Raw genomic sequence first — 23,005 nt, forward strand, 5'->3', positions numbered from 1 at the left:
AGCCAGGCAGTCACTTACCACTTTTGCTTTTCACTTCCTTCATGGGAGAGGTCACCACTTCCCATCCAGTCAGAAGTATTTGCAGAACAGATTTATCTGCATCACATAAAATCATATAAAGCAAGCTACTGTCTGCAAACTCTTATCTGAAACTCTAGATTTTAGAAGAGTTTTAAACTGTGGGAAGTTTATAGATACAACTTCTAAGGTGTCTCAAACTAAAGTCTGTTCCTTTAAAACCTCAAAGCTTGAACTGTTTTGTACTGGATTTTGAAAAATAGGGCATATACTTCTCTACCTTCCTAAAGCATTGAGGAAAAACTTTCATGGTGACTGAGAAATTGTTTTTATCTTAAAGCACTGTCAAGCCCCTTAGAGGCTGAGTCTGTGGTTAGGCAAAATAAAAAATCATTAGAATGCCTATGGCGGGGGAAGGGGGTACACTGTTTTAAACTATGGGACAGAGGTGGGTTTTGTTTCAAAACAGGAAGCCAACCAAAGTGAAAAGCATCCTAGGTACAGAACATTTTAAGGCTTCATCATGCAGAAAGGGCTGACAGTGTCATAGGAATGATTTCATTTGTATTTATTTATTTGCTCTCAAAGGTAATAGAGCTGGTATTGAAACCATTCTCAAAAGTGCATTTAAATTGCCAGGGATTTGTTTCAGGCAGTCCTGGGCCTTGGCCCTGATCTTCTAAAATCAATTCTCAAATCTTCATTTTTCAGAAGTACTTTGGGGATAAGGTATTACTGAGATGAAGTCATAATCGTTATCTAAGACCTTTCAAAAATAAGGCTTAAAATGAATCCTAACTTTTTGACATTTAATCAATATAAAAATTATTCCCAAGACACTCTCCTCTATACAGAGTAACTGTTGTTACTGTCTTCTATAAAAATGAAGGCTTAAGCTAATTATCTCCCAGGCTAGAAACCTTAAAATATAGTCATAAACTGGCATCATTTCAAAAAAAATGTTAAGATCATTTAACAAACACAGGCATACCTTTGCCCCTGAAGAGGTTCTTATGCTAATTCCAGCCTATTACCTAGTTACACAAGCCAAGTGAAATAAAATAGCATAACATCACTTTGCACTGTTTAAGGAATTTTTATTAAAGCAAGAATTTTATAATCCAAATTACGTTTCCTTGCTCAGTTACCAATTCTGTTATTTAAAACAGAAGTGACATTCTGAGCTATTCCACAGTAAAGAATTACAAAATTAAAGAAAGGAATGCTTTAAATTTTTGTACTTTGCTGAAAATTCTTTTTTCCAGGATCTATAAAACATTAATTTGTTTTTATATTTTACTATTTTTTTGTGGTTTTTTGTTTTTTGTTTTTGTTTTTAAATCAATAAGTAATCTAGGACTAGCATTATGTTTGCTAGACCTGGCATTTGCTCGGTACATAAGGTCCAAAGTTTCCTTTCCTTTTTTTATTTATTTTATATTTTGCAATGTTTTTTTTTTCCTGTAATATTTAAGTTTTTCGATGTTTAGATATTTTTCTTCGGTGAAGCACGAGTTTCTTTTCGTGGTCCCTGATCAATCTGTAAATGTGGGGGGAAAAAAGATTATAATCATAAAACTTGCTCTGAGACTAGATCTTAATTATTCCAACCACTAAAAAGAAAGGATCATTACACAGAGGTGCTATAAGCATTGCTACAATAGCAACCATATCACAATACAGAAATATGTCAAATTAACATGGTGCACCTTAAACTTGCCCGTTCTGTATCAAATATACTTCAATAAAACCAAAACCAACAAAACAAGATAGGTAAGAAGACCAATACTAGTACTTGTCAGTAGCAAATTAAAGTCTTGGGCTAAATTCAGTCTGCAGCCTTTCTCCCAAGTTCTACTAGAAAACAACCGCACTTGTTTCCATACTGTCTATAAGCTATTTTCACACTGTAACACAGTGAGAGTCGAGTTATTGCCAACAAAGACAAGCCTACAAAGCCCAAAATATTTCCTATCTGGTCCCTTACAGAAAAGCTTTGCCAATCTCTGTCCTGGCTAAACGGGCACATTACCCTGTTTCTTGGGAGTACTGAAGGGCAATAGTAGAGGCCCAAGGACAACTGTCATTGCTGCCACCCAAGAAAAAGTATTAGCTAGGAAAGCCCTCTCTAAGAGTAAGGTACACAAAGGGCCAATCCCTGTTACAGGCCATTTAATAAAACTTACTACACAAATATTTAATCAAGCTTTGATTTTGAAAATTCAAGTCAATACCAGGGTAACAGGTAAAATATAATTCTTTTACAGTTCTACTTCTCTGAAAAATTAGCAATATGTTTTGGATTTAATGGTAAAATAAATTTTTTCTATGTTTCAAAATATGCTCAAACTGTTATAAAAGATTAAGGAAACAAGCTTAAAACAATAAACATGAGGGAAAGCTCACTTTAAACAGTTGGAACACCAGTGGCACTGTTAACTGCTTTCTGGGCAGCCTCTTTAGCTTGGTGGGCTTGTAGTACAGCTACAGCTTCATCAACCTAAAAAAAAAAAAAAAGAACAAAATGGCTCTGAAAAGGGTTAACTAGAAGAATCTCAACTTGACTATACAAAAAATGTCTATCACAGGTAAAGAAGAAAGAACTATTAACCCAAAAAACATTCCAACTGTATCTGTACCTTTTTGGGTGGGCTCCACTCCACCACCATTTTAGAATTATGAACCCTCTTTTACTTCTTACTCTCTCCCACCAAAAATCCTCCAACTCTTTTTCTAACAAAGTAGTAGCCATTAGGAGAGCATGGAGAGCACAGAGTTAAACAGACTGATCTGAAGCCAAGCCCTGCCACTGTCTAGTTTCGTGAGCACTGGGCAATTATTCAACCTCTCTGTGCTTGTTTCCCCATTTCAGTACCATATTATCAGAACTTGAGTATTTATAAAGCTCTTAGAACTCTGCGTGGTTTGTACAAGGTAGGGCAAAAGGTTTACAGTTGTTTGTATAAAAAAAAAGATTAAATAATAATCCAAGAATGAACTGTTTCATGTGCTCACAACTAACTGTAAACCTACTTCTGACCCACCCAGTAGGTAGCACTTCAAAATGTCCAATGAAATGAAGTTCCTACAAAAAGCCCTAAAATATATGTAGTCTAAGACGTTGTTAGATAAGTGATAAATTTAAATTACTTTAGAGCGGAGAGACTCTGGAGACTCAAGCATATGAAGTAGTTCTGAATTATCGATCTCCAACAGCATGCCAGTGATTTTACCAGCAAGAGTAGGGTGCATGGCTTGAATGAGAGGAAACAGCCGTTCACCTAGAGACAAAACATTTCAAAAACATCAATCAAAAAAATCTTAAAAGGCATCTACCATATTAAAACTGGGACGTAAGAACCTTTTGTGTATAGCAAATATATTCTAACCCATGATCCACCATTTCAATACATCTTTTATAGGAAAACTGTTATAAAACAGATTAAGATCCTAAGGCAATTAATTCTTGGCATTCTCAGTTTGGGAAAAAAAAGAGATTAAGCTATGTTACTATATTAAAGTGTTAAATCTGTGCTCAGGCAAAGTCAAAGTTCTTTCCTCATTTAGTTCAAATTTCCTCTTCCAACAATGTGGTGGGGATGTATGGCAAGTAGGAGTACAATGCCCTATTACCTTATCCATCAAACGCAACATACTGATAGCTTTCTGGGCTAATCAAATTAGTGAGGCAGGCAAACTGTGCCATCATAATCATCCATGCCAATTCAGATCAATCTCGCTACCCTAGCTATAGTTATTAGATGCAAAGGAGGTCAATGTGTCTATTTTCTAGTCTCTGACTAGGCAAGACACAAGTACTTACCCAACATTTGCTTTTGCTCTTGAGGAGGGGCAGATGCCAACATGGAAGCAGTCAAAGGCTCCTGACCTTGTACATGAACAGCAGGCTAGATGTAAAATAGGAAAATTCCTAAGTTTAAAGTACAGAAGTAATAGCAAGTACAAGGGACAGTCATCACTGGAAGATCAATGAAGTGATAGACTGCAATCTAAACATAATAGAAGCTGAGTGAATCAGAAATACAACCTAAGAGCTTTTAAGAATAGGAAATGTGGAACGCTTGTCTGTTTCCTATAGTACAAGGCAGACAAGGCACTTCTACATAGTATCAATTAATGGGGCAAGACAGCATAAGCTCTCATCATACAGTTGTCTTCAATTTCTTTGATTGCAACCAGACTTCTGTCACGTTTATGAAGAATTCACTAAGTCCCTACCTGCTGCATGGTAACTTGTGGCTGTGCATTAAGATGTTGTTGAGGATTGCGAACTCCTGCAGCATATTTATACTGTGGAACAGTGCGGACAGCAGGAGTAGCTGCAGCAGCAGCCGCTGCAGGACGTGGACCCATTGTCTGTGTTGATGTGTTAGCTACAAAAGAAAACAGAAACATATTTTTGTACATTTACCTTGCTACTTCAAATTGAAGATCAATTTTTACAGGCAGGGTTAAGACTCACCAACACGCTGTGTCGACATGACTCGTGGAACCTGTGAAGAAGCTGGTCTCATAGTACTAAATGGTGGTCTAGGAGCGGCTGGGCGGATAGCACCGGGCATATTTTGGAATGCTGCGTTTAAAGATATGAACACACATTAACGTGGCAAAACTCACTGAAAGTGTTCATGCTGCTTTTTTAGAGCTGAGGTTTCCACAAAAGGCTAAAAGTAAACGCGATTTAACCCTTAGTCTCACACCTGCAGTTTCCCCAGACTTATCAGAGCATCAGTAAATAAACATTCATTCATACAAGTACTTATGAATATCTGAACGTGAACCTCATTCCAAATGCTCCTGCAATACAGCACTATTCTACAGACAGAGTAAGGCTGAGAATGCCAGGACCCTGGTCCTCATACATGAAACAAGATCTTTTAAAACTACTGCCCAACCAAATATGAAATTAAGAGTTGGCTTGTGTCCCGGCCAGTGTGGCTCAGGTGGTTGAGCATCATTCTATGCAACAAAAGGTCATCAGTTTGATTCCCAGTCAGGACACAAATCCAGGTTTCCAGTTCAATCCCTGGTCAGGGTGCATGAGAGAGGCAGCCAATCAATGTTTCTCACACATAGATGTCTCTCTCTCTCTCTTTCTTCTCTTCAAAAAAAAAATCAATAAAAACATATTAAAACAAATAAAGTAAAAAAGGAAAAAAAGAAAAGAAAAAAAAGAGTTGTATCCATCTCCAAACTTACCCTAAAGGGGAGAAAAAAAAGTCAAACCAGCACAGCAATCACTGTTTCAGTAAGACAAAAGTGGTGAGGCATTTTACAACTTTAGTAAGAAAATATGCTAGAATCCCCAATATGAACACTGATAACCATAAATTATGAAAAGCAAGTTAATATACCACTGAAATAGAACCGCTAACTGGCCTCATGTATATTTTTATTCCAAATAATTCATCCCCTTAAGAGAAAAATGGAAGGCTTACGATGAGGTCTGGCACCCTGAGCAGTCCAGCGAGGACTTGGTCTTAGTTGAGCAATTTGGCTAGGAGGATAGTATGCAGCACGGTTCTGAGTCTGTAGAAAGCAAGAAAATACATGAGCGAAAGAAAAAAAGCAAATGCTGCAACTAGCTATATACTCTAAGTATATACCTGGCTATATACTAAATGCAGGTTCTCACACTCTAAGCATTTTTAAAAATTCTATCATTCACGTCTCCTATATTTTCCTCTTAATGCTTTATCATTATTACTTTTGGCACAAAACAAAAAACGACCAAATAGAAAACCGTACCTGTGGGATAGCTGCCATGAAGTAACCTGAAGGAGGTGCTGGCTGGTAGGGGTTGATTACGGGGTTGGGCACAGCTCTCACACTTGCCATTCTCTGCATATACTGGTTAGTGAGGTGAGCCTGGCGCTCTTCTTTGCGCTGAGCTAAAGCTACATACAATGGCTTGGTAGCCACAATTCTACCATTCATTTCTGTAACTGCTTTAGTGGCTTCTTCTGGGGAGGAGAAACATACAAAACCAAACCCTTTGCTGCGACCACCCTCCATCATAACCTATTGAAAGAAGAAAATATTAAACAAGGTTAATGCAGTGGCAGGAGGAGGCACAAAAAGGAGAGCATTACATATAGCTGACTCAAAATAACTAAACCCTGTTAATATTTTCACCCTTTTTCCCACAATTCGTCCTTAGTCCCCAAATATTAAGGGCAAGCTACACACATGCATCAATTATCCGAGCCACGCAAAGGAGGAAGTAAAGGGGTAGAGGCACAACAGCAACTTTTTTAGATATTCAGTTAGATATTAAGATTCAAATATCTAAATACATTCAAGGCCTACTGAATTTGACTCAGCACCACTGGAAATACCCAATTAAAGTGTGACTCTTCCAGCAATTCAAGCTGAAAAAATGCTTTACTACTCTTTAGAGAGAAAGGAGGGAGGGAAAGCAGTTGAATCTTACACATAGTTTAAGGTAAAAAAATATCACACTAAAGACCAGAAAGGCCATGAGTAGTGGGGTATTATCAATATTCAGGAGGAAGCTTCCATTGGCTGCAAAGAACTCATTAGCCTGGAAATATACACAAGCACGTTATTTAGCTACATTAAACAGTATGTTGGTGACACAGGAGTAAATGAAATAACAGTAAGATAGACTCCAATAATCTCACATGAATCAAAAAAAGAAAAACTTCCCGAGCTCATGGATATAGAAAACAGACTGGTAGGTGAAAGAGGGTTGGGGGACAAGGAAACTGTGTAAAGGCGGTTCAGTATAAACTTCCGGCTACAAAATAAATGATGTAAATGTAATGTACAGTATGGGGACTTTAGTTAACAATGCTGTATTGTATACTTGAAGGTTACTGGGAGAGATCTTAAAAGTTTTCATTGCAAGAAAAATATTTTCTGTGACTGTATAGTGATCCCTTCACAATATATATAAATACTGAACCACTGTTATAGACCTGAAACTAATGTTATACGACAATTATACCTAATAAAGAGTCCAGAAACATACCCATGCAATTATGGGAATTTAGTACGTTAAAGTTAGCATTTAAAAAATAGTGGGGAAAGGGTGGCTCTGTAGCGCAATGGATAGTGCATTGGACTTCTAAAAAATAGTGGGGAAGGATAGACTTTGAATGAACTAATATTTAGTACATGGCCCATTGGGATAACTGAAAAGAATTTAGATCTCTTCTGCACATTACATTAAAAAGTAAATTGCCAGATAGATTCTCAATCCAAATATAAAATGCAAAAATATAGGGGAAAATGTAAGCTGACACAAGATACTGAAGTCCAAAGTGAAAGATTGCAAGAAAATATTTGCAATATAAAACAAAAGGCTGACATAAAATTATCCCTAAGTTAATAAAAACAACTAATGCAATATAAAAATATGCAAAGAAAGGCAAAAAAGGTTAACACATGAAAACCATGTCACCATTTGAAAAGATATATACTGCTTTCTACTAGTAGAAATTTGTTCAGCCCTTTTGGACAACTTTGTACCTATTTTAAATATACATATCCACAAACCAGCAATTTCAATTCTAGTACTTTAGAAACACTGGCATGTATGCAGAGCTATACATATGGGTAAAAATGTTTCAAAAGGTGGATTTAACAGTGGAAACATGCAAAGCAACCCAAATACTTATCAATACAGGTACAGTAAGATAATTTATGTTGTATTCATACCATAAATATTTAGATCTTAGCAAAAAAAAAAAAAAAGGGGGGGGGCAATGCCTGAAATATGTATTTAGATACACTGTTAAATAAAACAGCAAATTGCAGAATATGTATGGCATAATCGTGTTTTCTAAAAACTATTTATATAAATATATATATCTTTTGGACAAGTATGAAAAATTATCTGGGAATGCCATCCTTTTTGGAGACTAAAAATGGACACAGGAGTCACCTTTCACTTTTTGTCCTTCTGCGTTATGTTTTTTTTTCAGCAAGCATTATGAAATCAACATAGTGACCTCCTCCTCCAAAATAAATTCTTGCCAAACTTTTCACCTCCTTGCAAACCGTGATATTATAATCCACAAAGGACTTAAAAAAAAAAAAAAAAAGATTTAACAAGGGCTATCCTTTGTAAAACATGCATGCATCGTACAATCAAAATAAACTGATGCATAATGTTCAGTTTAAACAACTTTCAGGGAACATACTGAGGATAAAGACACTCAGGAGTAAATTCTACTGCACTCCAGGTACTCTTTACAAAAGCACAGGCTGAAACACAAAGCAAACCACATCACTTGCTTTTTTATTTGTATTCATCTACTGTGCCCCTAACATTTCCTCATTTTCTCAGAGAAGCTTCCTCGGTCAAAGGTTTGCCAGGAAAAGTTGAGTAGAAAGATGAGCCACAGGTCATTCAAGAGCACTCAGTTTTAACTTTTCCTATACTCTTTGAGAACCTGACTTAAGTTTTAGACACTACTCCCACCTCCCCACCTCCAAAGTACATGCGCTCAAACTACATACAGAGATTTTTGGACCCCAAACCACCACATAAAACACCTAGAGCAGAGGATCTTAAATCAAAATTCCAGAATTTAGAATAGAATCCTCTTGTATTTCTCAATTTCTGATTTCAAGTAAAAGGAAAAATGATCTCGTTATTGCTATAACGGGGCTTAAAATTTGACTCCCCAGAATGAGTAAGTGAATATAGATTAGCCCAACAGTTAACAGGTATAGTTCCATAATAAACTGCCTACTTTAACCAGTAAAAACACTAGTTTAACAAAGTGTAGAAGAGTGCATATCATTGAGGATCAATCAGTAACTACGGTCATCAACTGCAGCCTTCCTCCAGAAAGAATTCAGAACTCTCCATCTGCAAAAATAACCCATTGGTCTACAACAGCCACATCAAATATGAATGTTTTTTTAAATAATGAAGCAAAAACTTGATTTCCAGGAAAAGATTGATTTTTGGGGGTGGGGACCTACTTGACTAATCATTTACAGAGTAAAAAAAAAAAGAACAAACTAAATTGATGTGAAATTTAAATACATTCATGGATTTTTCCACAATCTTAAAAAAAAAAAAGACATCATATGCTTACCTTTGCACTAGTGATTGTACCAAATGGAGAAAACTCTTTCCGGAGACGTTCATCATCAATACCATCATCAAGATTTTTCACATAAAGGTTAACACCCTAAAAAAAGAAAAAAGAAAACTGTAGAAAAAGGAAGAAAACCATGGTGGTACTTAAGCACACTTCCTACTGTTTTACCCCATGTTTCTTCTCCTTTCCTCCTCTCAAATCTCCCCATTACTCTGGCAGCAAATAAAATAAACATAAAATAGGTTTCCTCATCCCTGTCTTATTTTGCTTGTTCAACTGAAAATGAACCTGGTATCTGGTGATCCTGTCCTGCTTCATCTGTTCAAATTTGCGCTTAAGTTCCGTCTGCCGTTCCACTTTTTTCTGAGCTCGGCCAACGTAAATTTGTTTTCCATTGAGCTCCTTTCCATTCATCTCATCCACAGCCTTATAGAAATAACAAAAACTTTAATTATTAACTTGAAATGTGGAAGTTCATTTATTTAACTTTAAAGTTAGGTTATGAAAGCTAAAGATAGGCCCATCACAAAAACTAAACTTTAATGTTTTGGGAAAATATAGGTTTCCAATTTATACCCTCAAAATATATAAAATCCAAGTAATTCAAAACAATGCATGCAAAGATGAACACATAAAACAGCCATTGGTATGCATGTAAATTCAACATAAGAACGACCAAGTTTTATATTCCTTTACTATAAATTATAGAAAACCCAGTGCCTTTAATTAGTATATTTAAGTCTTACTTTCTGTGCATCTTCATGCCTTTCGAAGCTTACGAATCCAAAACCTTTGGATTTTCCACTTTCATCGGTCATTACTTTCACACTTAAGGCAGGTCCTAAAAGAAAATTTTTTTTAATGACTCAAAGATATTCCATACAACATTTAGTTTATACATTTCAAATTTCAACACACAAAAACAAAGCCATGCATAGGCATTAAATAGTCTCTTCAAAGACCCTTTATTTCTACTAAGAAGCTAAGTAAATACTCTGTTCCCTGAAACATTCCTACTTCCATTTATGGAGGTATGTTTTAGACAACTGTAAAAAAATGAAGTCTGTAAAAAAATGAAGTTTTATTCTTAGCAATAGTACAAAACAGATTTGTGGGGTTGTTTTTTTTAACCCAACAATTTGGTTTCCTTAACATCAGAATTGACAAATAAGAATTTCTTAAGCCCACTTGATTTCAACAGTCAGTTGAGGGAATACAGGGTCTGACATTTGGGAAGACCAAGAATCACCTGGAGGTGGCATGTTTCTGAATTCACATGCCCCCTCCACACCCCCTCAAGTGAAAAAGACACTTAACTGAGGTGGGTATTATCTCAGGTAGGTGGGGCAAAAAAGGCTAAAAATCACATTTGATTGTAGAGAATTTGCAAGATGTATGAGCATAGGTAGATTGTTATTTCTGAATGTGCCTCGGTACTAAGGTTGTACTTTCAATCTCTGCTATGCAAAGCCATAAAAAGAATATAATTGACAAACTTACATATTGGTGGTCAACTGACAGCATTACTCATTTGAAATAAGTGGTTAACAATATCCAACCCAATTTTAGAAATAATGACATTTTCCTCATCTTACACAATTCATCTTTGTGCAAAATAACCATTTTTTTTTTTTTTGCTTAAAGAAGTAGAGACGTTCAATGTGGAATGTTAGCTTGGCAATAGAAACATATTAGATTTCCTAATTCTTTATCATTTCAAGTGCTTTAAAAAAAAGCCACCAAAGTTCAACACAAGGAAAACAAAGAGTATGGAGCAAGCAAATCATATGCAAAAGTATACAAGTTCATCTTCTGCTCACACACACACTATCTAAAGTAAAGCTGGTTATACTTCATACACTTGAAGTTTAATGAAATTAATTTGAAATGCAAGGGAATAGTACTTAAGATTCCAAGGAGATATCAGGAGGCCATCCCAAGGAGATATCCCTGGAAAATCTGGATCTTTGGCCTTCTTTAAAAGTCAGTTTTTTAAATTGTTCAAACATGCTATTGATAATGACCAAAGAGCCTAAAGCTGGCCAGCTTTCCTGTCCCATAATTAAACACTGCACTCCAACCTAAGTTGGCTGTGTCATATGCGTGCCTCTGGTGAGATGGGATTTGTAAGTGGTTAAGTCCACCACCATTTAACACAGCAAAACCTTTTAAATCTGGTCCAATTACAGTCACACCTTACAGTGCTAATACAATGCTATTAATCTTTAAAGTGGATAGAATTCTATTTATATACTACTCTGTAGTATAATAAGACTATCAGTAGCTTAATCCAAAAAACTATAAATATTTTAAGTACTGTACCATGTAAATATTTTCATATATTTTTAGTAAAATTAGCCAAAACTAATATTGAGCAATTACTCAAAACTTTTGAGTGTAAAAATTTAATTCAGACACATTACCAAACTTGCCAAAGAGATCCTTAAGGCGCTCATCATCCATGTCTTCTCCAAAATTCTTGATGTAAACATTGGTGAACTCTTTTGCTCTAGCTCCAAGTTCTGCTTCTCGTTCTTTACGAGACTTAAATCGCCCAACAAATCTAAAAAAATATGTAAGGACTATAAAATTAGGTTCCATTTTATGAAGTTCAGATTAATTAAGCCTGATGGGTTGATTTTGTAAATGTTACTGATAATTTCAGAATCTCTAATAAAGAGTACACTGTAAAACAGAAATAGAGCCTCAACTGAAAAAATGAAAACATAAAACAAAAAACAAACTTCGTAACTGTAGTCACTAGAAAAACATTTTTTCGTCTTCAATTTTTTTTTGGGGGGAGGGGAGGAAAAAGGGGAAGGGGAGGGAAAGGGGGGTGGGGGGAGAGAGCAAGCCATCAATTTGTTGTTCCACTTATTTACGCCTTCATTGGTTCTTACATGTGCCCTGACCAGGGATCGAACCTGCAACCGTGGCATACTGGGACAATACTCTACTTAGCTACCTACCGTGCCAGGGCAAATAACATTCTTCTTAACCCACACTTCTCTCCCTTCTGTCCAGCTAACCCAGGTTTAAAGAGATCACACCTGCAGATGGGTGGGTGCCAATGTGCCCTGACCAGGTGACGCAGTTGGCGGGAGCATCGCTCTGTACGCCGAAAGGTTGCAGGCTGAGATTCTCCGTCAGGGCACATACCTGGGTAGCGGGTTAGATCTCAGGTCCAGGTGCGCACAGGAGGCAACCAATCTATATTTCAGTGTTTCCCTCTTCCTCTCTCAAAAACACATCCTCGGGTGAGGAATTAAAAAAGAAAAAGAAAAAAGGACAAAAACTTTCACAGCTGCTATTTCAAAATGCGCTTGCACTTCATTTGCAATCTCCTAACTTAAAATGTATCTTAATTCTGTACTTAACACACAAGAGCCCCACATAATTTTCTTTACATTATCAAATGTGTTTAAGAATTTAGTTTTACCCTAATATAAAAGTAGTACATGCGTCATTGAAGAACATTTAATATATGTCAAAGTAAGAACATTTTCTATAATCCCACTCAAATCATGACTGACTTTTCATGTTTCCTGTGGTTAAGAACACTGAAGGATAGCTATGATTTTATTTCCTTGTATCACCCCCCACCCACCCATATGGTGGTGCTTCTCCATGTTATCTTTATAAATGTTCTCAATGATAGCATAACAACCCACTGTGGCCATCACTGTTTGCAAAAACTCTCTGCCTTGGTAAGTAATGCTACAACTTTATGACTTTATTTGCTCTTATGACAGAGATGCAGAAACCACAGTTCAAAAGAGTATATAAGTGATCTTAAGTCTATACGTACAAACTTTTCCAAAAGGAAAAGTTTCATTTTATATTCAAAACATCAATAAACCAAGTCTTTACCTAATCTAGACACACACACCCCCTCCGCCCTAGTGATGGGCACTTTCCCCTCCTTGAAGCACTGCTGACAAGCAAACTGTTTTCATCTGTGAATACTGATGCTGAATATTTCTCCTTTAAATGTACTTAAGAATTTCCCTTTGTAAACCAGTTGCTGGTTCTTAGACTTGGATTCTTCACATATTACAAAATCTTTCCTTCACCATGTAATTGACAGAGAATCCAAACAGGTAACACCATATACATGACTCCTTCATGTCCAGACTGATTACACCACTTGATGCCCTAGTTTATGAGAACCACACCTTAAGAGTGATGCAGCTGACTTATCATCAAACCCAATTTGTATGCCATCGTTACACAGCAACATAAACTCACAGATCATTTACAATATGACCTCACAGGGGAATTTACCCAGATTCACTGACATTGGAGATTAACACATTTAAGGTTTGTCATTTCTTTGGGCTCATAAAATCTGTATTCTTACAACCTGTTGCGGAAATAATCTTACACAAGTTTTATCAGCATCAATAACTAATTTTAAAAACATTTTTATTGATTTTAGAGAGAAGGGGTGGGAATCGATGTGAAAGAGAAGCATCAATCAGCTTCCTCCTGTGAACCCCTACCAGGGATCAAGCCCACAACCTAGGCATGTGCCCTGACTGGGAATCCAATCAGCAACCTTTTGGTGCACAGGACTATGTTCAACCAACTGAGCAAAACCAGCCAGGCCATCAGCATTATTATTTTAAAAGTATGCAACTTTTAAGAACAAGTTTATTTTAGAAAGATTAATCATAAAGACTTCTGGTTTAATTCAGCTTTTTCTTTAAAGGGGTAAGGGGAGTTCAAAAGGTTAAAAAACAACTTTAAACTCAATCAATAAACTAGAGCAGCAGAACCGAGTTACACCAGGCTCAGAATTTAGACCACTATGGTTTGTATCCTAGTCCATCTGTCATGCCAGCATTTAATTACAGGCAAATTATTTTAGCCAGTTTCCTCAAATATAAAATGGGCTAATAACTACCTCAGGAGTTAAAATTACATTTCTATCTGGATTCCTAGTTGTTCAACTATGAACTTGTTTTGAAAAAGCTCTATCTCCCAGTATACCCATTTTCCCCTTTTTCATTTTGGTTTGAATTTTATTATTTACTATTATTTGTTGTATGTTACGTTGAGTGCCAAGACAATTATAAAATCTACCCCAAGATAGAGGTTTATTTTCACTGTTATCTCTTTACGAACACAAATACATTAACTTAAAATATTAATGTACTGATTTAAACTATTATAGAGATCCAAAGTAAGATTAACTAAATTTCAATACTTACACTTTGCGATCATTTAGAAGCATCCCATTCATTTTTTCAATAGCTCTTTCAGCTGCTTCCTGTGTCTCAAAATGTACAAATCCATAACCCTTGGAACCATTTTCATCACAAACCACCTAGGGAAAAATGTAGAGCAGTTTTTCATTACTTACTATCCATTTAGCTTTTCCCAATGTTCAGAAATACATCTGACCAACACTGATCAGGTGGAGGGAGGCCTAGAGGAGCTGACACCCCAGCACAGTCCAAACCCACATATAACTTTGACTCCCCAAATACTTAAAAGCTGTCCCTCTGTCTCCATGGGGGATTGGTTCCAGGATCCCAAAGGATACCAACATCTGTGGATGTTCAAGTCCCCTGTATAAAACGGTGTAGAACAACGCAGTCGGCCTTTACATCCACAGATTCCCAACGAGACAGAAAACAATACAGGTATATGTTGAGAAAAAAAAAATCTGCATTTAAGTGGACACAGTTCAAATGTGTGTTGTTCAAGGGTCAATGTAACTGTCAGTCACCTAGCTTGGGTATTTGGGAAATAAAGATATCCAGTAATAGAGATATGGCTGCTATTTTAAGGAATAAACTACAAGTAGCTAAAATACTGTAAATATGTTTACCTGTCACATTTTTGCTTACCTTACATGAAAGGATGTTACCAAAAGCAGAAAATGTATCATACAGTGCTTTATTATCAATGGATTTGTCCAAATTTTTAATGAATATGTTGCCGACTCCACTTTTGCGCAGTGATGGATCACGCTGAGACCACATGATGCGAACTGGCTTGCCCTTTATAACATCAAAATTCATGGTGTCCAAAGCACGCTCCGCTGCAGGAAGGACATTTTCATAGCGAATTGTTACTTCAAAAATTTTACAGGCCACTTAAAATTTTATGAACTACTGTGTGTGGGAGCCGTGGTTGGGCCCACAGTCTATTTCTTCGAACTTCAAGACGGCTGGACCTTACCTTACACTAGTTGAGATTTAAATCGTGTAACACATAGAAAGACATATCAGAAACCCCAAATTTCCCACCTGTTAATGAATGACATATCACTAATAATGTATTTCTAAAACAAGCTTTCCTTTTCATTGCCATTGTATTTAAAAGCACCTTTTTGCTCCTAGTCAACATAAAATTAAGATTTTCACATAAAACCTGCTTAATGAGCAATATAAAAAACGCTAGGCAATTGAAGATTATCCACAGGCTAAGCATAGTTAATAAATTTTTGAGCATTTTACTTTTTCCCCATTGCTTGCTAAATTGGTCCTTTCATTGGCAGCTTATTACTGCCAATGTTACACAAAAATTAGTCCATTTTCTTAAAAAATAAAAGTCCCTGAATTATTGGGGGGATTTCAGAGATTCATGGCACAACTTCCTATTAACATTTTAACAAAAAAAGGAAAGGCTATACCTATTCAGATCAAGATTTGAATCAGGGCCCACCCGGGCATGGCTCAGCGGTTGAGCATTGGCCTAGGATCCAGATCTTGGTTGATTCCAGGTCAGGGCAAATGCCTGGATTGCAGGCTTGATCCCCAGTCTGGGGCATGCAGGAGGCAGCCGATCAATGATAACTCTCATCATTGATGTTTTTATCTTTCTCTCTCCCTTCCTCTCTCTGAAATCAGTAAAGATATATTTAAAACAACACACAAAACTAATGTGAAGTTGAGCATACTCAGCTGTATAATACAAAATTTTTGAAATACCAGGTCTATAATATTCACAATTCACTATTAACATTTTCTTGACATATAAAACCAATTTTATCTTAGGTAACTTTTGTACTTAATAACTGATCATTTAATCAATCTGGATAGTGCTAGAAAATTTCAAAATCTACCCTATGATTTCAGGATCTATGAAGAATTATGTGCACCCATACCATTTCAGAAATACTTACTAGAGAAGTTGAGACTAAGTAAAAAAAAAAATAAAAAATATTTAAGTGAAAAAGACTAGTCCCTTAAGAGGAGAAAAACAGTCCATTTTAAGTTCTACACCAAGTTTCACAAATTCCATGCCAATGTAACTAAAGTTATTGAGAGAGCCAATTTTCTGGCCACTTCTTTTTATAAATGAAAGTTTCCTTTTCTAGAAGAGAGTGAAGAAAGATAAGCTGTCAGCTCATTATCAATTGACCACACCTACTCAGCTCCCCTAGTTTTTTTAGCTGATTTTGCTTAAGCAACTTTTGAATGAGTCACTTCTTCCTGTTAAATTGGAAACTAACTGGTCACTTTCGGAAGCTATTCTACAAGTCCATCCATGTAGCAATAAATTTAAAAAAAGAAAAAAGAAAACCACTGAAAAAAACTATTTGGAAGAATAGTAATTTGTACATATAAAAAACAAATAAATGGAAGATGGAAAACTGCTATTTTCTTTTGAGCATAGCACTGTTCTATTAATATAGACTAAAAATACATAGGGTATATTATAACAATGGTAACCCATAGTTCATCTTTTTTCAAATCCCCCAAAATTAAAAAAGTTGTTTCTTTGGATTTAAAGTGGTTAAGCTTAAAACGAAAATAAAAGCCACTTTTCAAAAGTTACCATTTCTGATCTCTAGGATGTGCTCAAGTTTTCTCTAACAACTCTTTAGACTGTGATTACCTGACCCAAACTTATGTTCCCTAATATTACTTTATCTTCTATTCAGTGATCAACTGTGCCCGAGTTGGGAAGAACTATCGTGGAGTGATACTTGGAGGTACTGCTTAGAGCAAAAGGGCCAGGAACCAGCAGTGCAATTTTACAACTTCTGGCTCAGTGTCACTCAATAGTCTGCCTACCCCAAATCCCAATATTAACTTTACCTAGTGGAAAGCTGATAATTAAGTAACTTGAGTTCTACTAAATGAATTTAATAAAATAAAGATTTAAATTCCACCCTTAAGGCCTTTTCTACAAAAATAAAAACAAATTTCTTATATTTCAGAATACCTGACATGTATTTAAGCAGCCTGCGGGAAAAGAAGCAAAATTGGGCCATAAAATCAACTGAAGCTGCCTTGGAATTAAATTGATTCAGATATAAAGAAAAAATCCTGGCAATACACATCAGGCCACATATCTACCAAATTTTGTTTTTGTGAATGTCAAAATAAAAATACAAGATTAGCAATATACTTCCCCATAAGTTTCAAGCTAATGAGAGCCTGTTACTCAGTACTCATGATTCTTCATGACTTCCAGTTATTCTGGATCACTTTTTAAAAAATAAAGAAACTTGAACTACTTCAATGCCACATAAGTAATAATGATCCATCCCACACTTCGTTCACAAGTAACACTTTACAGCCAAAATTGGCGAATACACTTTTTTTAGTAAAACCCCTCAAAATCATAAGGGCTATTTCAGAAAAGACAACATTCTGAACAAGTTGCCAGTACTACGAAATTAACCTGATTTAAAGTTTTAAATGATCTAAATGCCCTGAGAAAACGATGGCCTTCAAAGGGGTCATCCTTCACATCCCCTCCTCCAACCCTGCAGTTAGTGTTAGGAGTGAAAAGTGCTTGAACTAGGGGAAAAAACCCCAAATGCATGGCTCGTGGCTAATTCACGTTTCTAGAGCCACCAGTCACTGACAAGCTATTAGGAATGCAATTAGAAACCTGAGGACCACCACCACATCGCCGCATTAACTTTATCCTAAGACCCTGTAGCTCCCCCAGGAGATGGGGCCAGAGGCAGACACAGGCCTCGGGCCTGGGAGGTAACAGGGTTCAACACGTGGTAGTGCCCGAGCCCCGAGCCGCACTTCCTCCCGGCCGCGGCGCCCGCCAGGCTCGCGTGGTAGGAGCGCCTCTACCTACTGCCGTAAAAGGGGGCTCGGCGCCCCGCAATCCCGGAAGCGCCGCGGAAGAACCCCATCTCACCAACCCTCCCCGCGCGTCATCACCCTAAAGTTTGAGAGCGGCTGAGGCCGAGAAAATGGTTGCAAAGGAGGAAGTGAGCAGGCGTGCGAGGGGCGTGCGGCGGCCGGCGGCGCGTGTTCCCGCCGGCACCGGCAGCCGGGGGTCTCGGCGCCCGAGCCTCCCCGCCGGCCCTCAGGGAGGGAGGGGTGTGACATGCCCTCCCGCCCCCGCCCCGGGCCCGCCGGCCTACCCGCCCGCCCGCCGCCGCCTGAGCCTCATGGCCGCCCGCCCGCCCGCCCGGCCCGGCTCTCACCGTCCGCCGGCTGCTGGAAGTTCACATACGCGTAGCCCAGGGAGCGGCGGGTGATCATGTCCCTGCAGACCCGGATGGAGAGGATGGGCCCGGCCGGGCTGAACTTCTCGTAGAGCATCGCCTCGGTCACGTCGGGGTGTAGGTCCCCCACGTAGAGCGAGGCCATAGGGTAGCTGGGGGCGCTGGGGTTCATCTCGGCACGGCTGCCCGCAGGGCCACAGGCCGCGACCTTTCCGTGAGAGGAGGAGAGCGAGTGCTGGGGCCGGGGGCCGGCGCCGGGGGGAGGGGAGCGGGGGCAAGCGCAGAGGGACAAAAATCAACCGGAATCGAAAACTACTCAACAGCCGCAGGAACGGGGTCGATCCGCTGCCGCTGGCCGCTGGCTGCCGGCTGGGGAGCGAGGGTGGCGGTGTCGGGTCCGGGCAGCGAGAAGGCCTCGGTCTCTTGGTTCCTTCTTGGAGCAGCTGCGGGGCCGCGGGCGGGTCGGTCTCGGCTGCTTCACCGGGTTATTTTATAAAAAGGAAGAAAAAAAATAAAAGTCTCCGGCGGGGGAGACGCGGACTTTTTGTAAATTTTTTTTTGGGTTTTTTAAGAGATTTTTTAAGATTTTTTTGGGTTTTTTTAATAATAAATGTGTGTTCCGAGCCGGAGCACACACTCCGCACTCTCAGCACTAACCGCCGGGGAGAAGGGGAAGCACCGCCTCCTGCACCCTCTACTTATACCGCACGGGGCACTCGCCCCGCCCCAGCGCGCCTGACGCCAGGACCCTACGTGAGCGTCGGCGCCGGAGGAGGAGGAGGAGAAGAGAGGGCGAGAGGGAGGAGGGCAGAGAAAACAGGAGGAGGAGAGAGCAGAGAGGAAGGGAGGCGGCGGCGGCGGCGGCGGCTGCGGGTATAGGGGTGGGGCTGGGGCAGGGGCGGGGATTCTGCGCAGGCGCCCGCGGCCGGGGGCGGGGCCCGCGCTGCGTAGGGCGCGTGGGGGAGGGGAGGGCCGGCTCCTGGGCGGCTCCGGGAGTCGTCGGGTGGCACCGCCCCTCCTCCCACACTCCCCGCCCCCGCCTCCACCCGGAGGAGCGTTAACCCGTCGCCGCAGCGGTGAGCGGTGCGCGGGGCTTCCGGGTTCCTCGGCACTAACCACCCCCACGTGCGCGGCTGCCCCGGCCTCTTCCCGCCGCCGCCAGCCCAGCTTCGTTCGCCCCGGTCCCCGAGGGACGTCGGGCACGAGTGGCCCGGCGTGGTCCCTTCCAGACCCAGTTTATGAGACGTGCGTGAAAGGAGCCGCAGCCGGCTTCCCCGTTCCTACCGGACCGCACTACGAGTCCCGGCGGGCACCGCCGCCCCGCGCATCGGCCGCAGGAGCGGTGCCTGCTGGGAGCTGGAGTCCTCAACGGCCGCGGCGCCCGCTGACCCCAACCGGCCGCGGGCCCCGGCGGCCCCAACCGTCCGGGCGGGGAACCCCGGCCGCCACCCCGCGGGGAGTCCTGCGGAGGGGGGAGGGGCCCTTGGGCGCCTTGTCCTTGGGTTTCCGAGCCGTAGACTCAGTCTCTTCACTGGACTCTGTCGCTGGTCAGTGGCTTTAATTTGGGAAAGCTGTTTTGGGGTCCTTGTCCGCTTCCCTTTTTAAAGCGTGGGGGTCACTGTCAGTTTAAGACGCGAGGCTGGAGTCACTGATCCCTGCTGTTTCTGCCTGAAGTCCCCTGAGGCAGAAAACAGGACTTGAGAAAAAGGAGTGTTTTTCCCTAAAGTACGAGTCTATCAGTGTTTCACGGCACCACACCTGCAACCAGGCGAATTTAGTCTAAGACGCAGCATTACCGTGTTTAAAACAATTTTGTACATTAGTTGTGGCCTTTACTAGGAATGTAAATTTTATGAGTTATTAGCCATAGAAAATGCCAGTTAATAGGAATGGCTATATCAACATACCAGTTCCCACTTTAAAGTAATAATGTACTTAATAGTTTGCAAAGGACTTGCATAAACATTCTACCATATGCTCCCTACAGAAATCCTGTGTGGGACATGCAGGGAGTAGTAATAATTTTATTTTACTGTTAAGGGAATGGTCTCAAGTGATTGCCCGGTGCACTCTTCATTTCCGCAAACTTCAGTGCATGCCGAATATATTGGCAGGTATGCACCGGGTACTGTATTCTCATTCAATTAAAATTTAAACCAGCAGAGTCCCACGTAAGTGCTCTTTCACCCCTATTTTGGTAGGAAGAAGATATTTCTGAAAAACATGTTGCCTCATGTGCTTTATTAGGCAAAAGAGCAAAACACTTAGGACTGTGCTGTAAGAAGACGCATCTATTACTAAATGATAAGTCATTCAATCTATTAGAAACTCTGGATAAAATCAATCCATCAATATATTTACAGAGTGCCTATCAAGTGGAGAGTACTGTATTCATAAGTAAAGAAGATGGATGACGGACAGCAAATTCCTGTCCTCAAGAGGCTTGTGATGAGTTCCTCCGCTGGTCATAAATAAAAGCACTGACATCAGCACAATAAACACCCAATCCCAGCATTTTATCTATGACAGTTTTCTATTAGATTCTAAATTTGTTTTCTTTAAAAAAATAAGAGGGTAAAGATTGTTATCGTAACTTTAAAATAAAACATGACTTCATTTTAGTATTTTAATTAAATTACTGAACAGAGACAATATATAAAACCAAACAGGGATAAAAGAAGAGTTGTGCTCAATAAAGGGGTGAAGGGAGATCACCCCCAATAAGTTGTAAGTTAAATTACACCAAGTTAAAACTATCCAAACCGTGCATAATTACTAGGATTATCTATGCAGGGGATTTTGCATATACTTCTGATAGAGGAAGATGAAGGTACAGTTTCTGGTGGGCCTCACTGAAATATGATTGTAAAGAACAAAGGTGAAAAAAAGTCTGCTTGGCGTCTAGAAAATTCCATCAGAGAACAAGAGTTGGGCAAGCGCTTTCTAGGGTTGGTTCGAGAGCTCCAGTCACCAGAAAGGGTTTACTAGTCAGGTTTCACTAGAGCTTGGATTAAATAACTCTGAAAAGACTTCTTTGTTCTGAATCCATTTTGAACAAGCAACTTCCCAATTGATAAGTCCAATTAATAGCTGAGCTTCCAGGGCACCTTGATACAGGAAATGGATGTCCTGAATGGTAGACAGATGTTCTAGTCACTGTAAAGTTATATCAGTTCTTTGTAGATTAATAAACACTTTGGGAAGGAAACCGGTCATCAGAAGATACAGCTGTGGTTCTTCTTTTTTTAAAAAATATATCTTTACTGGTTTCAGAGAGAGGAAGGGAGAGGGGGAGGGAGAGAGAGAAACATCAATGATGAGAGTCATTGATCGGCTGCCTCCTGCACACCCCCGACAGGGGATCGAGCCTGCAACCTGGGCATGTGCCCCGGCCGGGAATCGAACCACGATCTCCTGGATCCTAGGCCGTCGCTCAACCGCTGAGCCACGCCTGGCCGGGCAACAGCTGTGGTTCTTGACATTCAGGACATGTCATTGTCATATTTTAGGGAAGTACAGTTGAGTATGTACAAGGAAGACTTAGCAGCAAAGTCTATCCCTGAGGAGAGGGACCTTGTTGAATTGGGAGAGGTAGTCAGAGCCCATCTCAGGAGGAAATAAGAGGGGGATCTGAAGTGGGATCTGGAACCAAGAACCCGTTTCCTTGGTCCATCAATCAAATCACCTTTGTCTTTAGCTCCAACCAGCTCATTTCTCTCAGAAACATTTCTGATCAAAAATCAAAATAAAATATACTCTCCCTTATCACATATTCTTCCCTAATTTACTCTTTTTCACAGCCAAACTTTTGATTTCCACGTCTTGTCTCCCCTTAATTCCTCAAGCCATCTATGACATGATTTCTCCCACCTCCACTCAGTGTGTCCTGTCAATAGCTGTCAATGATTCCCCTTCTGTTTGACAAATCCAATGGGCTTTCTTCAGGTTAATTTTGTTCAACATCTGCAGAATCTGACCCTGTTTTTCTCTCTCTCTTTTTTTAATACACAGTCTTGGCTTCTGGGCTGCAAGTCTCCTGGTCCTGCCCAGCTCTCAGACTATTCCCAGCCTCCTTGTCACCCTGCCTGACCACTAGATTGGGCTGGGTACTCTTTCTTTAGGCTTTACCCTGACCACTCCTCTGCCACTACATTTACCACAATATTTTAAAATAGTCTACTTATAAACTGTCTCCCAAAATAACTTGTAACCTCTAAAATAGAACCAATATTCTATTTATCAGTATTCCTACTACGGAGCATGAAGTTTGTTTGTTTGTTTTTAAAATTTAACCTCAGGGAGAAGGCCAGTCAAGCTTGTGGACTGACCACACATAGATAGGGCTTAATCGGGAGATCTCAACCTGAAGTTCACAGGGGCACATAGGGCCAGGTTCAAGTTCAGACCGCATGGCAGCCTAAACTCCACAGGCCATTGGAGGGAGTATTTCCTA

At 39.9% G+C, this 23,005-nt stretch overlaps 1 protein-coding gene across 2 annotated transcripts; it reads right to left on the reverse strand.

Annotated features, from left to right (window-relative positions):
• Nucleotides 1-1,094: 1,094 nt before the first annotated feature.
• Nucleotides 1,095-19,225, reverse strand: PABPC1 (poly(A) binding protein cytoplasmic 1). 2 transcript variants are annotated; one of them, XM_081116605.1, is made up of 15 exons: nucleotides 18,532-19,225; nucleotides 14,975-15,168; nucleotides 14,333-14,448; nucleotides 11,552-11,682; nucleotides 9,866-9,960; nucleotides 9,408-9,545; nucleotides 9,114-9,209; nucleotides 5,788-6,060; nucleotides 5,478-5,568; nucleotides 4,502-4,612; nucleotides 4,258-4,412; nucleotides 3,842-3,926; nucleotides 3,169-3,299; nucleotides 2,425-2,518; nucleotides 1,095-1,558 (listed from the first exon to the last, which is right to left on the reverse strand). In XM_081116605.1, exons 1-14 carry the CDS (start codon nucleotides 18,722-18,724, stop codon nucleotides 2,426-2,428), a joined length of 1,902 nt encoding a protein of 633 aa, XP_080972731.1. In that variant the 5' UTR covers nucleotides 18,725-19,225; the 3' UTR covers nucleotides 1,095-1,558; nucleotide 2,425. The 2 variants fall into 2 exon arrangements, with proteins under 2 accessions (XP_080972731.1, XP_080972730.1); XM_081116604.1 differs by having other exon boundaries at nucleotides 11,543-11,682.
• Between the last annotated feature and the right edge of the window lie 3,780 nt (nucleotides 19,226-23,005).

The sequence above is a fragment of the Miniopterus schreibersii genome (assembly GCF_964146895.1).
Source record: "Miniopterus schreibersii genome assembly, chromosome: 17".
In the NCBI taxonomy this organism is placed as follows: domain Eukaryota; kingdom Metazoa; phylum Chordata; class Mammalia; order Chiroptera; family Miniopteridae; genus Miniopterus; species Miniopterus schreibersii.

Excerpts from the sequence above, each read along its gene's own strand:
- PABPC1 (XM_081116604.1), bottom strand. The coding sequence starts at position 18,724 with ATGAACCCCAGCGCCCCCAGCTACCCTATGGCCTCGCTCTACGTGGGG. Across the intron at positions 14,449-14,974 it reads GTAACATCCTTTCATGTAAG|GTGGTTTGTGATGAAAATGG; the intron begins GTAAGCAAAAAT and ends ATTTTTCCCTAG. Across the intron at positions 4,413-4,501 it reads CATGTCGACACAGCGTGTTG|CTAACACATCAACACAGACA; the intron begins GTGAGTCTTAAC and ends TTTCTTTTGTAG.